General features: G+C 44.2%; 1 protein-coding gene across 1 annotated transcript in view; it reads right to left on the bottom strand.

Annotated features, from left to right (window-relative positions):
• Window positions 1–14,436, bottom strand: part of unc5db (unc-5 netrin receptor Db) — a 283,470-nt gene that overhangs the window by 61,463 nt on the left and 207,571 nt on the right. Inside the window, exons 9-10 of the mRNA XM_056418402.1 lie at window positions 9,033–9,398; window positions 3,008–3,092 (exon numbers count right to left, since the gene is read on the bottom strand). Coding sequence (XP_056274377.1) covers window positions 3,008–3,092; window positions 9,033–9,398 — 451 coding nt within the window. The remainder of the gene's footprint in view (window positions 1–3,007; window positions 3,093–9,032; window positions 9,399–14,436) is intronic.

Genomic DNA, 14,436 nt, shown 5'->3' with positions numbered 1-14,436 from the left:
CTCTGGATCCTTGTAAAGATTTATGGATTCTGCACGCAATATACATTTCAACGATGCTGTACTGAACAGGATTTGCTGCATAAGCTAGTGATTTATAGGTTCTATATGACATATTGTTTACCACACAGAACAAAGTGGAGCTGCTCTGCATTCTTTGAGATCAGTAAAGAAATTGAGTGCTTTTAAAATTGACGTGCATAACTGACTCGACCTGGCGAGTATCTTATACATTGTTGTGTCCACCTCTAATGTGTGTGCGTTGCTGTGGGGTCTCTTGAGTGGTGTGAATAAACAGTGACATTTCACAGGAAACATGAAAGCTCTTGTGGCTCTCTGCGGGGAAAGAGCACGCAGTATCCAACCCCCCCCCCCCCCCCCACCCTACCCCTCCCAATGGAGAGAGGCTTAGTCCATCCGAGGGTCATTATGAATACATAATGCATGCACCGCAGAGATGAAAGGCCTCAGGAGACATCTGCGCCTTCAAATCTCGTCAGCGCACTATGCTCCATTCATCTGCGCGTTCATCATCGTTTAAACAAGCTTTCCCGGGTCGTGACTCTCTCCCAGAGATGCCTCGTTCTTGACACCGAGTGGAGTACATAACTACATATTGACTCTCTAGTGCGGACAAAGAGATTGGAGGTTTGACTTTGGATCCTACGAGTCGGTTGGCAAAAAATTAAGCACTCAATTACAACTCCTTCACCACCACCTGTGTCGCACAGCTTCAACTTTTGTTTCTCCCCAGCAGCTGGGGCATCAAAGCACCGACTACCACCTGTGAGGGGCCCTCTGGAAAAGACTACCATGACACTAATACATCTGTTACTGTATCTAATGTATGATGACTGCATTGCAATAACCGCTAGTTATGGTTCTTTACCAATATGCTAGTGCTGCAACTACAACCACTATCGCTACTACTACTACAAATAATAACAACAATAACAGCAACAACAGTGCAATAATAATAATAATGGAGGCAACAATCGAAACAAAGTGATCAACATGAGAAAGTCCAGTGTTTTTTTGGATTGCATCGGTACACATACGCCATGTTTGCATTCTTTATATTTGTGAGTAAACACAACCAGCAGCCTACTTAGAGTAGAAACAGACACATGTATTGGCAGCTAATACCAACTTGCATTAACAATTGCTCTATTTGTATCAATGACTTATCAGTAATTGATACAGAATAAGGACAAAAATATGTCCTTATTGCCAACAAATTCCAGGAAAACACCCAAATCATCAAGAACGTTTTTATTGTGTAAATACAACAGTATCAAAGGTGGATTAGTCCGCCACTAAAAGTAGTCCTCAACAAATGCACTATTTCCATTTGATGAAGAACATTTCATGAGGAAATGACACAGCCTTTTATGAAAAGGATATGTGAGTTTTTAATAACGTCTTCAAGAGGAACTAATGACCCAATTAAGTTTTCGAGAGATGGACTCACACATTATTGGTTCAGTGTTCTGACAATCTTTGCTGCTTTTGCTTTTGCGGGTGACATCTGTAAACTTTTTACAAATTCAGATATTTCGGTTGAGTGTGGCAGCGAGACAACCGAGGTCTTATTTAACTCTGCAGCCATAATAAAAGAACCAGAAGATGGTAAATAATTAGCGGGAATCAGGAGAGTAAGGACTTGTCCTTTAACTCCCACGTAAAGCAAATCTCAAGGACTGCATTCTTTCATCTACGTAATATTTCAAAAATCAGGCACATCTTGTCTCAAAAAGATGCAGAAAAATTGGTTCACTTGTGCTCGTCTACTTCGAGACTGGATTACTGCAACTCCTTATTATCAGGCTGCTCTAATAAATCTCTTAGGTCCCTCCAGTTGATCCAGAATGCTGCAGCTCGTGTTATCACTAAAACTAAGAAAAGAGATCACATCACTCCTGTACTAGCTGCTCTGCACTGGCTCCCAGTAAAATCAAGAATCACTTTTAAAATTCTTCTCTTAACCTACAAAGCCTTGATTGTTGATGCTCCATCATATCTTAAGGAGCTTGTAGTACCATATTGCCCCACTAGAGAGCTACGCTCACTAAATGCGGGACTACTTGTAGTTCCTAGAGTCTTAAAAAGTAGAATGGGAGCCAGAGCCTTTAGTTATCAAGCTCCTCTTTTATGGAACCAGCTTCCAATTTCAGTCCGGGAGGCAGACACAGTCACCTCGTTTAAGAGTAGACTTAAGACCTTCCTCTTTGACAGAGTTATAGTTAGGGCTGAATCAGGTTTGCCCTGGTCCAGCCCCTTGATATGCTGCTATAGGCTTATAGCTGCCGGGGACGTTTTAGGATGCACTGAGTACCTATCTCCTCTTTTTCTCTCCTTAAGGATGAATTTTCATCTCTCAATCACACCTTACTAACTCTGCTTTCTCCCGGAGTCCTTGACTTCACGTCTCATGGGGTCATCGGACCCTATGAGACGGCATAGATCCTATCTGCCTGATGGATCGTCTGGGCAGTAAAATTCCTGCTCATGACTACGCCACTGTCCTGTTGAGACTCCGCCCACTGTTGAGACTCCGCCCACTCCTCCTCCCCACCGCCATCTGCCTGATGGATCGTGGAGGTCTCCATCGTGGAATATGCCTACTATGAACTATTCATACACTCTGTCATATTCATTGAATGTATTTTAACTCTAAATCTGTCCTTCTGTACACATTACATCTATTGCATCTGTCCATCCTGGAGAGGGATCCTCCTCTGTTGCTCTCCTGCAGGTTTCTTCCCTTTTTTTCCCCCTGAAGGGTTATTTGGGAGTTTTTCCTGGTCCGATGTGAGGTTTTGGGGCAGGGATGTCTATGTGTACAGATTGTAAAGCACTCCGAGACAAATTTGTAATTTGTGAAATTGGGCTATACAAATAAACTGAATTGAATTGAATTGGAGAGCCAACCAAGATGGATGATATGATAGTGGGAGACTGACAGGCGGAGAGATGCTCAAAATGATATTTGGGTAAACTCTGGCCTCACCTTGCCTCTCCCTGATTGATCACCATATGCATCTCCCAGGACATATTTTCAGCCACGGCTCCATGAGGCACCAGCAGGCTGACCCCTGGAAAAACACACAGAGAAATGTGTCAACAGCGACAACTCCAACTGCCTGACAGTGGAGGTGAAAATAAGGGCTCACAGCATGTCTTACATGCAGGGGTTATCAGAATATTTATGAGAGCTTCTTTTTCATAGAATCAACCGTGACATTTAAAATAAGCAAGTCAACTCAGTTTAAGTAGCAATTTAATGTTAAAAAGGAAAACGCTGATCTTAGTGCATGCTAACACTAGTCATCATAAATACATCACAAAGTGAAGGAAGATGTATTTATTAGTATGCTGTAGCAGCAGGTGTTATTTATAATCATTAGAATCAGGATTCTGAATTTAGATTAGTATCTGGTCCGCCCATTGCTCCTTCAAAATAAGTCTAAATAAATACACAGATGGTGATTACCTTCCAAAACCTGTTACCATTACAACAAAATATGAATATGACCAATAGGCGATTTGTATAGAGAATATTAAAGAGTCGAGAGCCACGGACAGCAGTGTGGATTTATCAATACACAGAACAAGTTAGGCAAAATATATTTCAGATTCAATAGATTCTAACTTGTGTACATCTAAGTCAGATAAAGGATCAATTAAAGAAGCATACTCGACTATAGGCTTATAGGCCGCTGGGGGACGTTTTAGGATACACTGAGCACCTATCTCCTCTTCTCTCTCTCTACTTATGGATGAATTTACATATCTCCATCACACATTACTAATTCTGCTGCTACCCCAGTCTTTGTGACTTCACGTCTCATAGGGTCCATTGGACCTGGCTGGGTCTGATGCATCCTGCCATGGCCCTGCTGATGCGCCCCGCCCCAAATGTGTTGAATTCAATTTAATGAAGTTTATTTTGTATAGCCCATTCTCTCAAATTACAAATTTGCTTTACAATCTGTACATATAGACATCCCTGTCCCAGAACCTCACATCGGATCAGGAAAAACTCCCAAACAACCCTTCACGGGGAAAAGAGGGAAGAGACCTTCAGGAGAGCAACAGAGGAGAATCCCTCTCCAGGATGGACAGGTGCAATAGATGTAACAGAAGGACAGATTAGAGTTAAAACACATTCAATGAATATGACAGAGTGTATGACTAGTTGGTAGTAGGCATGGACCACGATCCAGACCTCCATGATCCTTCAGGCAGATGGAGGTAGAGAGGAGGAGTGGGCGGAGTCTCAACAGGGCCATGGCATCGTTGGTAGTCGGCATATTCCACGATCCAGACCTCCGTGATCCATCAGGCAGATGGAAGTAGAGGAGGAGTGGGCAGTGCATCAGCAGCGCCGTGGCATCAGACTCAGCCAGGTCCAATGGACCCTATGAAACGTGAAGTCATAAAGACTCCAGAGAGAAAGCAGAGTTAATAATGTGCAATGGAGAGATGACAATGTGTCCATAAGGAGAGAGAGAAGAGGAGATAGGTGCTCAGTGTATCCTAAACGTCCCCCAGCAGCCTATAAGCCTATAGCAGCATATCTAGGGACTGGACCAGGGCAAACCTGATTCAGCCCGAACTATAAGACTATCAGAGAGGAAAGTCTTAAGTCTATTCTTAAATGAGGTGACTGTGTCTGCCTCCCGGACTGAAGGTGGAAGCTGGTTCCATAAAAGAGGAGCTTGATAACTGACCGCTCTGGCTCCCATCCTACTTTTTAAGACTCTAGGAACTACAAGTAGCCCCGAATTTAGTGAGCGCAGCTCTCTAGTGGGGCAATATGGTACTACAAGCTCCTTAAGATATGATGGTGCATCACCAATCAAGGCTTTGTAGGTTAAGAGAAGAATTTTAAAAGTGATTCTTGATTTTACGGGGAGCCAGTGCAGAGCAGCTAGTGCAGGAGTGATGTGATCTCTTTTCTTAGTTTTAGTGAGAATACGAGCTGCAGCATTCTGTGTTGTATTCTGTAAGGCTGTTCATCTGTACACATGACATCTATTGCTGCTGTCCATCCAGAGAGAGGGTTCCTCCTCTGTTGCTCTACTGAAGGTTTTTTTCTTTTATTGTTATGTTTTGGTACGTTTAGGCACAGAGAATGTCCGTTGTTATGAGTAAAAACAATGGTGATCGGTTGTCTGTGAACAGCTGCCTCTCATGTCAGGGTCCCAAACATCCGGAGAACAGATATGTTTGACTTAAGCCGTCACACCAAGTGGCTGAAGGACACGTGTGTGTTGTCTGGAACAAAAAGCACATCGTTTCTTAAACCGCACGTGCTCAGAAGCTGGGATTTCATATAAAGCCAGTTGTCGTGTAGACCGTCGAGAGTTTTAGAAAGTAGGATGGGAGCCAGAGCCTTCAGTTAGCAAGTTCCTCTTTTATGGAACCAGCTTCCACCTTCAGTCCGGGAGGCAGACACAGTCACCTCATTTAAGATTAGACTTAAGACTTTCCTCCTTGATAGTCTTATAGTTAGGGCTGAATCAGGTTCACCTGGTCCAGCCCCTAGAGATGCTGCTATAGGCTTATAGGCTGCTGGGGGACGTTTTAGGATACACTGAGCACCTATTTTCTCTTCTCTCTCTACTTATGGATGAATTTACATCTCTCCATTGCACATTACTAACTCCGCGTACTTGACATTGATAAACAGCTATCAACTAGGGCGGGGATTGAACCGCCAAGCCTCTGATTGAAAGACAGACCTGCTAACCACTGACTCACAGTCGCCCCCAGGTCAAAGCCACAGAGGTCATAATGAGACACTGAGGGCCGTGACAAAAGGTTGGCCAGTGACCAATAATGTCTACTTGTGCCCCCTTACATAGGTTTTATGTAGTATTTAAAGTGCGTATGTCGTCTTTAAAAATGTAATTTTGAATAATTTGTCGTCACGATAATGTACAAAACTAATGTGTCACTTTATTTTTCAACCTTTTCACAAGTTCCAGCCCTCAGGTTAACCCTCCTGTTATGTTGCGGGTCAAATTGACCCGTTTCAAAGTTTGAAAATCTTGGAAAAATACTTCTAAGTACTTTTTCTGTATAAAACTTCTTTTGATTACCTTATTTAGTGTAATCAACATAAAAATAAATTTAAAAAATCATGTATTTGCAACCCCCCCCTGCAGGTTTATATAACAGAGATGATGTTCCTGGGATTCAACATTAACCGGGTCAAATTGACCCGGGAACATCACGGCTGTATGTAAGAAACGAACATAACAGGAGGGTTAAGAAGGGACTGCCTGACGAAAGAAATGCACCAAATTGGACAACACAGACACAGCATACAGGACGTGCTGCACATCCAGAACACGGGCACATCCAGAAACACTTGCAGAAACACATGCACAACGTCACTGAAGAGCTGTTGACTTGAACACAACGGTGTGCACGCTTGTCGTGAAAGTGAGGAAGATATATGATCTTCCCGTGCTTTGACTTGCTTCTCTGTGTTTTATTCATCTGTACACACCTCGGGACGCTTTCTTTTGTGGAAAGTAGTTCAAATGTTCAAATTGTGGTCTCAGGACTATATCCAGAGTGATAGGTTGTTTCCCGGAGAAAGATGTTGCTGCTACTTCTTCTTTCATGATGTTTTTGAATTGAACTGCATTAAATATTTACACCTCTGTCTTGGGACGGAGGCAGACATCTCAAAACCTATCGAGGTAAAACAATCTCTATAGTTATATATATATTTATATATAGGCCATTGGGCAAGTGAGGAAATGTGTGTTTTATAGTTTGTGTAAATCAACTCCCGATCAAACTGCACCGATGTAAGGAACACTGCATATCACTAAGGTGACTCCAGTAAATCTGTGGTGGAGTGCTGCAGATGGCTATCCACTCTAATGAATAGCGGTTCCTGCAGAACAGCCTGTGAGTGCTGCACTTGACAGCACCGACTCATCCACTCAGACCCTCAGCCTGAAGGACGGCTGATTTCACCTTCGCCGCGCCTGCCGGCGTGCACACACACACGAGGAGGCGGCGTGCACCAACAGAGCAAAGACGGTTGACCCGGCGACGACTGCAACGGTCGGCGGAAAAACTCCTCCATTTGAGTTGGCGGGACTTGACAGCTCAACCCTCATTTGCCCTGCGAGTATGTGGAGGAATAACAAACAGCTACCTGCCCTGGCAACCAGATGGATGTATTTTAGCAACAGCTCGCGATATATATCGTGTCTTAATGGTAAGAAAGAAAATTCTTATCGATCCACGGACTTTTGACAAGCTAGGGTTCACTCATACTACTTCAACTTCTTTTTGGTCATGTTTGTAGTTCAATTAAATTAAATTCAGTTTATTTTGTATAGCCTAATATCACAAATTAAGAATTTATAATCTGTACACATACGACATCCCTGTCCTATCGCAGTGTCTCCTGAAGCAGCAAACATCTGTGGTACTCAAAATACATTAAAATATATTTGATGTTTTTTTAGCGGGGTTGTATGAGGAACTGAATAAGCACACGAGTAAAGTAATGCACTATTGAATAAAATCATTTTAATATCAAAATCATATTACTTTGGGCTGCATTAGTGGTGTGGTGGCTATTCGTGTTTGGAGTTTTCATGTTCTTCTTGTGAGTCTTCTGTGAGTTCCCTGTCAGAAAGGGATGTCTGACAGTATTCTAAATATAGCATACACTTGAATTATATGGATTCTTCTAGGTGGCTGAAATGTTGTTTACTGATGTCCTGTTTCTAGTCTGGTTGCATTTGCTTTTCCCCCCACGCCTGTACTCCACGTCTGCTTCTCCAAAATCAAGGCCCGCCATCTCCTGCAAGTATTTGTACAACCCCACTGCAAAACAGCCAAACTATCTCTTTCTATAGAGACGATGTGACCTTTTATAGAAAACACCGTAAGCTCTTTTGGCTCATTGTATAAGTGGTGCTTCGCTGATAAAGTACCAAGTTGGATTTCACTTCCCCAGTGTCATGTCTAGGATTCTGAGGGTTTTACCAACCTGAAGAACTGTTGCATTTGGTGGATTCGGAAGGCTGATTCTCATATTTTATAGACAAAAGGATTTTAGTGTGCTTCCCGCCAGAGTCGTATGCTGTGTGCGAAGAGATTGTTCACGGGGTGTTTTCATCAAAATGTTCTTTCGTCAACGGGGGTTGCCAGGCAACCGGTGTATGACTTCAGGAAGCCACTGCTCACAGCAAAGACAGTCAGGCAGATTAAACAAACACGTTAGAAAATGCTAATTAGTGAGCTTGTGGGATGCTGTTTGGTGGATTTTGTTATGTTTGAACAGAGTTATCCCGTTTTAAGTCTATGATAAGCTTAGAGAGTGGTGTCTATGTTTTTCATCGAGCAAGAAAGCAAATAAGCAAATATTGGTTATTATGGTTGATTTGTCTCCGGGAATACGGGCTCAGGAAAAGGCTTGGGAAATAATTGGGAAACCCCAGAGCAGGCTGTGTGACAAAAAGGACAAAACTAAAATCTTTTTACGTTTACATGTAGTATACTTACTTTTCATTAATTTTTAAATGTACCAATACATTATTCAGGTTATTTGTTCATTCTCTGATTATGTCCTGTCAACGTATTGGTTTTTATGTTTAATACTTTACTGTTCTATTCCATCCCTCTTTGGAAGTCACTAATTTAGAGGATTTTTTTAGATAGTGTACCACCTTCTACAGCTGAGAAAAGTTCACCACTTTGTGTGGGTATGTGTGTATGTACAAAACACAACAAAGACAGACTGTGCGGTCTTGATGGGCAAACAGCAGATCGTTGAACGTCGAGCACCAGGGACGTGGAGAACACGGTGGAGACACGTTAGAGGTTTGCCGCGTCGCAAGGCATTCTGGAAAGCCGTTGACAACGGCTTCCATAACGAACAGCTGCTGCAGCCTCTCATTATGGAAAACCAAGAGCCTCGCTGTGTGAGCATCTTGTTTTCATTATCGACACAACAGAAGAAACTGCACGTCATATCTACTTCCTGTGAACCTCACCGGCGTTTGGCACCACCAGGCGTCCCCCGGGGTGGCCGAACACGCCGTTGGTCCTCGGCTGCTCGTTGCCGGCGCTGAAGGGCCCGTTGAGGGTGAGCAGGCCCTTTTTGCGTCTGTCCGCGGTGGCGGCACTGTAGTCCCGGCTCAAGTCCCGAGGGAAGGTCTCGGCGGGGCCCTTTGAGTGGAACTCCGCCCGCTCGGCCACACCCAGCGAAACCATAAAGGAGCTCTGGACTTTGACCTTGATGTCCGGCAGGGGGTCGAAAAGCTCTTTGTCCGTGCCGTCCTGGAAGCAGAGGGGGGTGCTGTACGTCCGGCCCACCGTCAAGTCTGGCTGCATGGAGGAGTTGAGCAGCAGAGGGTTGCCTGCAGAGATGGAGAGACAGCCACATATTCACCTGGATGTTTCCTGGACAGTAATCACACACGGTAATGGAATTAAATACGGTAAACATTGTCAGCTTTTCAAATTAAAAGTTGACATTATATAAGGGTGACAAATGTGCAATAGTATGCTACATAAATGTCATTGTAATATAGCATAAAAAACACTCTTTAATGAGGCAAAACAGTTTACAAAAAAACAAGGTCCAAACAGGGCAGGCAGAGAATCCAGGTTCAGGGCAGGCAGGGTCAACAGGCAGAACCAGGAACACGGACAGGACGACGGGAAAAGGACACGGAACTAGAGATGACAATCCGACAACAGACAAGGGAAAGACTCACACAATATATAGGGGGGGAAACAGGTGTACGACATCAGACAGTAACGAGACAAGAGTGGCTGAGGGCAGGTGCAGGGAATTAAACAATTAAGACAGAGAAGACACAGAGGAGACATAGGAGACACGGAACACAGGAGAAACAGAACAGGGTGTTACAATAATAGTGGGTTTAAATAAAAGGTAGTATAGTATACAGTAAATAGTATAGTATCTGTATTTAGTATGTCAATTATTTCTTACAGGAAGAAGTACCGCTCAGTTTGCAATATTATCACAATACTGTAGTTTACTATTGTACATGAAGCAGAAATAGCAGATTCAAATGAATTCCAAATTCCTGGACATCGTCAGGAGAAATTAATCCAGTTCAAACCAGGATCAAGAGCCACGTCTCTGTAAAACGTCCCGCAGCAGCTGACCGCTGAAGCTCCAGCACCAATTAAAACGACGTGTCCGTGGCGGTGGCGACCGTGCGCATCAGAGGTAGGGCTCGGGGAGCACAACCCGGACAGAAGGTCCAGGGCTCGGAGCCACGGTCAGAGCGTTAGATTTAATCACCGGGCGCTCACGCGCAGCTTGATCTCCATAACCCATCTGCCCGAGTCAGCTCTTCTGGACAAACACGAGTCGTTCTCCTGAAAGACGGGAGGGGAGGGCCGGGAAGGGGTGTAAAGGTGACTGCTCTGTAAATGAGAGGAGTCCTTCAGCTCGCAGCGTGGACCCAACAGCCTGAGGTGAGGGGAGGGGGAGGCGGAGGGGGGTCTTCGTCTGTGTGGCCATTAATTGTGATGGCGCCGCCAAAACGGAGCTTGCTGACGCATCGATCTGGCGTGCGGTGGCGAGCCGGGCCAATATAACGACGAAGTCACAAAGTCCTTGCCGCCCAGCTGTTGCAAGGCGGGAGGCTAAGAGGCTGTTTTATTTTTAGGGAAATCGTTAATTACCGCAGTGATGAGCAGTTTGGGGGTGTGGGGGTAGTGTTGGTCTTATGACTTGCTCTTTAAAAACTATTTCTGCCGTTTTCGTCTTCCCAAAACGGAATTCCTGACAAAACAGAATATGGAATCTGCCAGAAATTATATAAATTTGAAGACTTTTTGCTTGACAGACTAAATACAGATACTACACTATGTATACTATACTACCTTTTTTTTAAAACCCAATATTATGACTTCTCTCTATCATATTATGGCAGTTTTAACGTCAACATTCTATACAATGAGTTTTCTTCCATATACTACACAATGTCTGTTCATTACTTTTTTTATGACATATTATAATTTGTCTTTGGATGGTATATTACAGTGACATTTGTATGGCATACTATAGCATGAATGTTGATCTTTTATCTTCTTATACTATGACGTTTTCTTTCAACTGTGTTGTATCACCTATTCAGATTCCATACCAGGACTAGGGCTTCGAACTATCCATCCATTCTCATCCGCTTATTCCGGGGTCGAGTCGCGGGGGCAGCAGACCCAGCAGGTTGACCCAGACTTCCCTCTCGCCCGCAACATTTTCCAGCTCATTCTGGGGGATCCCGAGGCGTTCCCAGGCCAGCCGGGAGATGTAATCCCTACAGCGTGTCCTGGGTCTTCCCCGGGGTGTCCTCCCAGTTGGACGTGCCTGGAAAACCTCTAACGGGAGGCGTCCAGGAGGCATCCGAATCAGATGCCCGAACCACCTCAGCTGACTCCTTTCGATGCGAAGGAGTAGCGGCTCGACTCCAAGCTCCCTCCTGATGTCCGAGCTCCTTACCCTATCTCTAAGGCTGAGCCCGGCCACCCTACGGAGGAAACTCATTTCGGCCTCTTGTATTCGCGACCTTGTTCTTTCGGTCACTACCCAAAGTTCGTGACCATAGGTGAGGGTTGGAACGTAGACCGACCAGTAAATTGAGAGCTTCGCCTTTCGGCTCAGCTCTCTCTTCACCAAGACGGACCGGTACAGCGCCTGTTTTACTGCTGCAGCCAAACCGATCCGCCTGTCGATCTCCCGCTCCATCTTACCCTCACTCGTGAACAAGACCCCGAGATACTTGAACTCCTTCGCTTGGGGCAGGCACTCTGTCCCCACCTGGAGGGAGCAATCCAACGGTTTTCGGCAGAGCACCATGGCCTCAGATTTGGCGGTGCAGACTCTCATCCCTGCCGCTTCACACTCGGCAGCAACACGCCCCAGTGAGTGCCGGAGGTCATGGTCTGAGGATGCTAACAGGACCACATCATCTGCAAACAGAAGAGAGGCGATCCCAAGACCCCCAAACCTGACCTGCTCCACCCCCAGGCTGCACCTAGATATCCTGTCCATGAAAATCACAAACAGGACCGGTGATAAAGGGCAGTCCTGGCTTCAAACTAATGATAGCTAATCAGTATTGATTCATCTCTTCATTATTTTTCTTGAATAATCAATTAATCATTAAGTCTTGTTCAATTTCCACTGCGATGTGCACACATCTAAAAGCAAAGTGGCAATCTATCAAAGTAAATTCCGACTTAAACTGTAGAGTCGTGTTCACACCTTCACACGGTGTGAACAGCTTTTCACTTAGTGCACAGATCACCGAATCAGTTAAGTGTATGTTTGAGTGGTGTTTTAAAGGGGAACTACACCATTTCTTCTAAAGGCATGCATACGCGGTACTCCTAGGACAGTCCAACAATATTAACTACTTCCTCCCATATGTATAAACTAAAGTGCTTGTGAAGGACCAGGGTACACATAGAACTGTGAGAGCAGGTAAAGGTGGACAAAAATATTGGATTTTATTCGCACAATAATTTATACAAGGATTTAAGATGGGGAATAAAATCTGGACAAAGTACCAAATAAGAATTTAAAAAAATAAGTTCGACATAATTGCACCATATTCAACTCAATGTATTTACTTAGAACTTAAATTACGACATAAAACATGATGAGGGCTCTTTGGGTCAAGAGCCACTCCCCATCCATCCTCATAAATTCAAATTTCAATTACAAAGTGGGCTCCAAAGGCAATGACTTGATGACAGAGCAATCAGTTCTCAATTTGGGTTTAAAAAGAGAGAGACAATAAATCAGCCTCCCTTCCTGTCGACGGAGTGGCTCCAGATCTGTTGAGACTTACTTACTCTGGTTTCTAGCATTAAGAGGGAGAGAGTAGCTCATGTTCACAAATATTGATTGCATTTTCCTGTCATGCAAACAACATATTGGAATTCGTAAGTAAAATGATGTGCTCCCTTTATAGTCGTATGCCTTTCCAGCACTGTAAAATATTGTATTTTAATATTAATTCAACTTTCTTTTTTAAAATTCAAAGTCTTCGTGAAGGTCCTGGCTCCTCAGGTTCAGCCTGAAGCACCCGTGGCCGCGACGGAAGATAAAGCTATTTCTCCAGTACAGAGTATTAGTCTCAAAATCAGCCAATACCTCACTCTCAAAGGTGAGTCCAGTCTTTAACACCTTTTGGTTGGTTCAAAGTCCCGCTAGAACAATGGAGGGGTCGAATGTCACTGAACCCCGGGTCAAAACGTCACTTCCAGTCAAGTCACAAACAAGTATTTTCACAATAAAAGTCCCAATTTAACTTTTTCTGCAAATAAAGTCACTTCACGGGCTTCAACCGGCTTCGATAATCTGAAATACTAAACATACAGTCACTCTCATGTAACATACATTAATTATTGCCATTTACATTTGCATAGAGTAAACATTACCCCTATGCTTCATAATACATTAACAACAATATCAATATTCACCCCTCAGCCCCTGTGTGCGATTCACAAATCCCCCACCAGTCTACGAGTATCTAGGGTACACATCCTGTTTACCATATTCTGGTCCTGTCCCCAGGACTCTCCCAGAACCTCAAGTAGGCTTGAGAACAGTGCTTGAGCCCCCCCCCCCCCCCGCCCCCTTAATTATATAGATTTATGTGTGTGTATTTATGTATGTACATGTATATATCTCAGGAAATTGCCTCCCCCACCCCTTCTGTGCGATTTACAAATCCCCCACCAGTCGTATTCCTACTAGTATCTAGGGTACACATCCTGGTTACCATATTCTGGTCCCCAGGACTCTCCCAGATCCTCAAGTAGGCTTGAGAACAGTTTATGTACATTTATGTACTTATGTGTATGCATGAATTTGTACGTATGAATGTATATATATGAATGTATATATAAATATATGTATATATATATACTTATATGTATGTGTGTATAGATGTATATATGTACATGTATGTATACTGTGACAAGTGGCTAGCCGTCACCAGTAGGTTCTCCCTATACGCATCATGAAAGGAGTCGTCGGGGGGGATATTTGGCAATATCTTTTATTTGGCAAGACCACAGACCGCGTCTCTGCTCAGCACTCTCCTCCATCCAGCTCCTTTAAAGACCAAGCCTCACAGATACACAAAACACAGATTGTCATCAGCTGGACTAATTACACATCAGACCAGCTGATGACAATCAGACACCGTTCCCTGAACCACACCCCCACTCCACCCACTCTGCAGCCGAGCCTACACACGCCTACTCCCCCATGAGAGCGGGAGAGGGTCCCACGACCATCTGTGTACCCGGCCTATGGATCACCTTGAAATTAAAGGCTGTAAAGCCAGATACCACCGAGTGATTCGCGTTGGTATCTTTCATGCGGTGGAGCCATTGGCGGGCGTG

The sequence above is a fragment of the Pseudoliparis swirei genome, chromosome 7 (assembly GCF_029220125.1).
Source record: "Pseudoliparis swirei isolate HS2019 ecotype Mariana Trench chromosome 7, NWPU_hadal_v1, whole genome shotgun sequence".
Lineage (NCBI taxonomy): Eukaryota > Metazoa > Chordata > Actinopteri > Perciformes > Liparidae > Pseudoliparis > Pseudoliparis swirei.
This window is presented reverse-complemented; position numbering and strand designations above follow the sequence as displayed.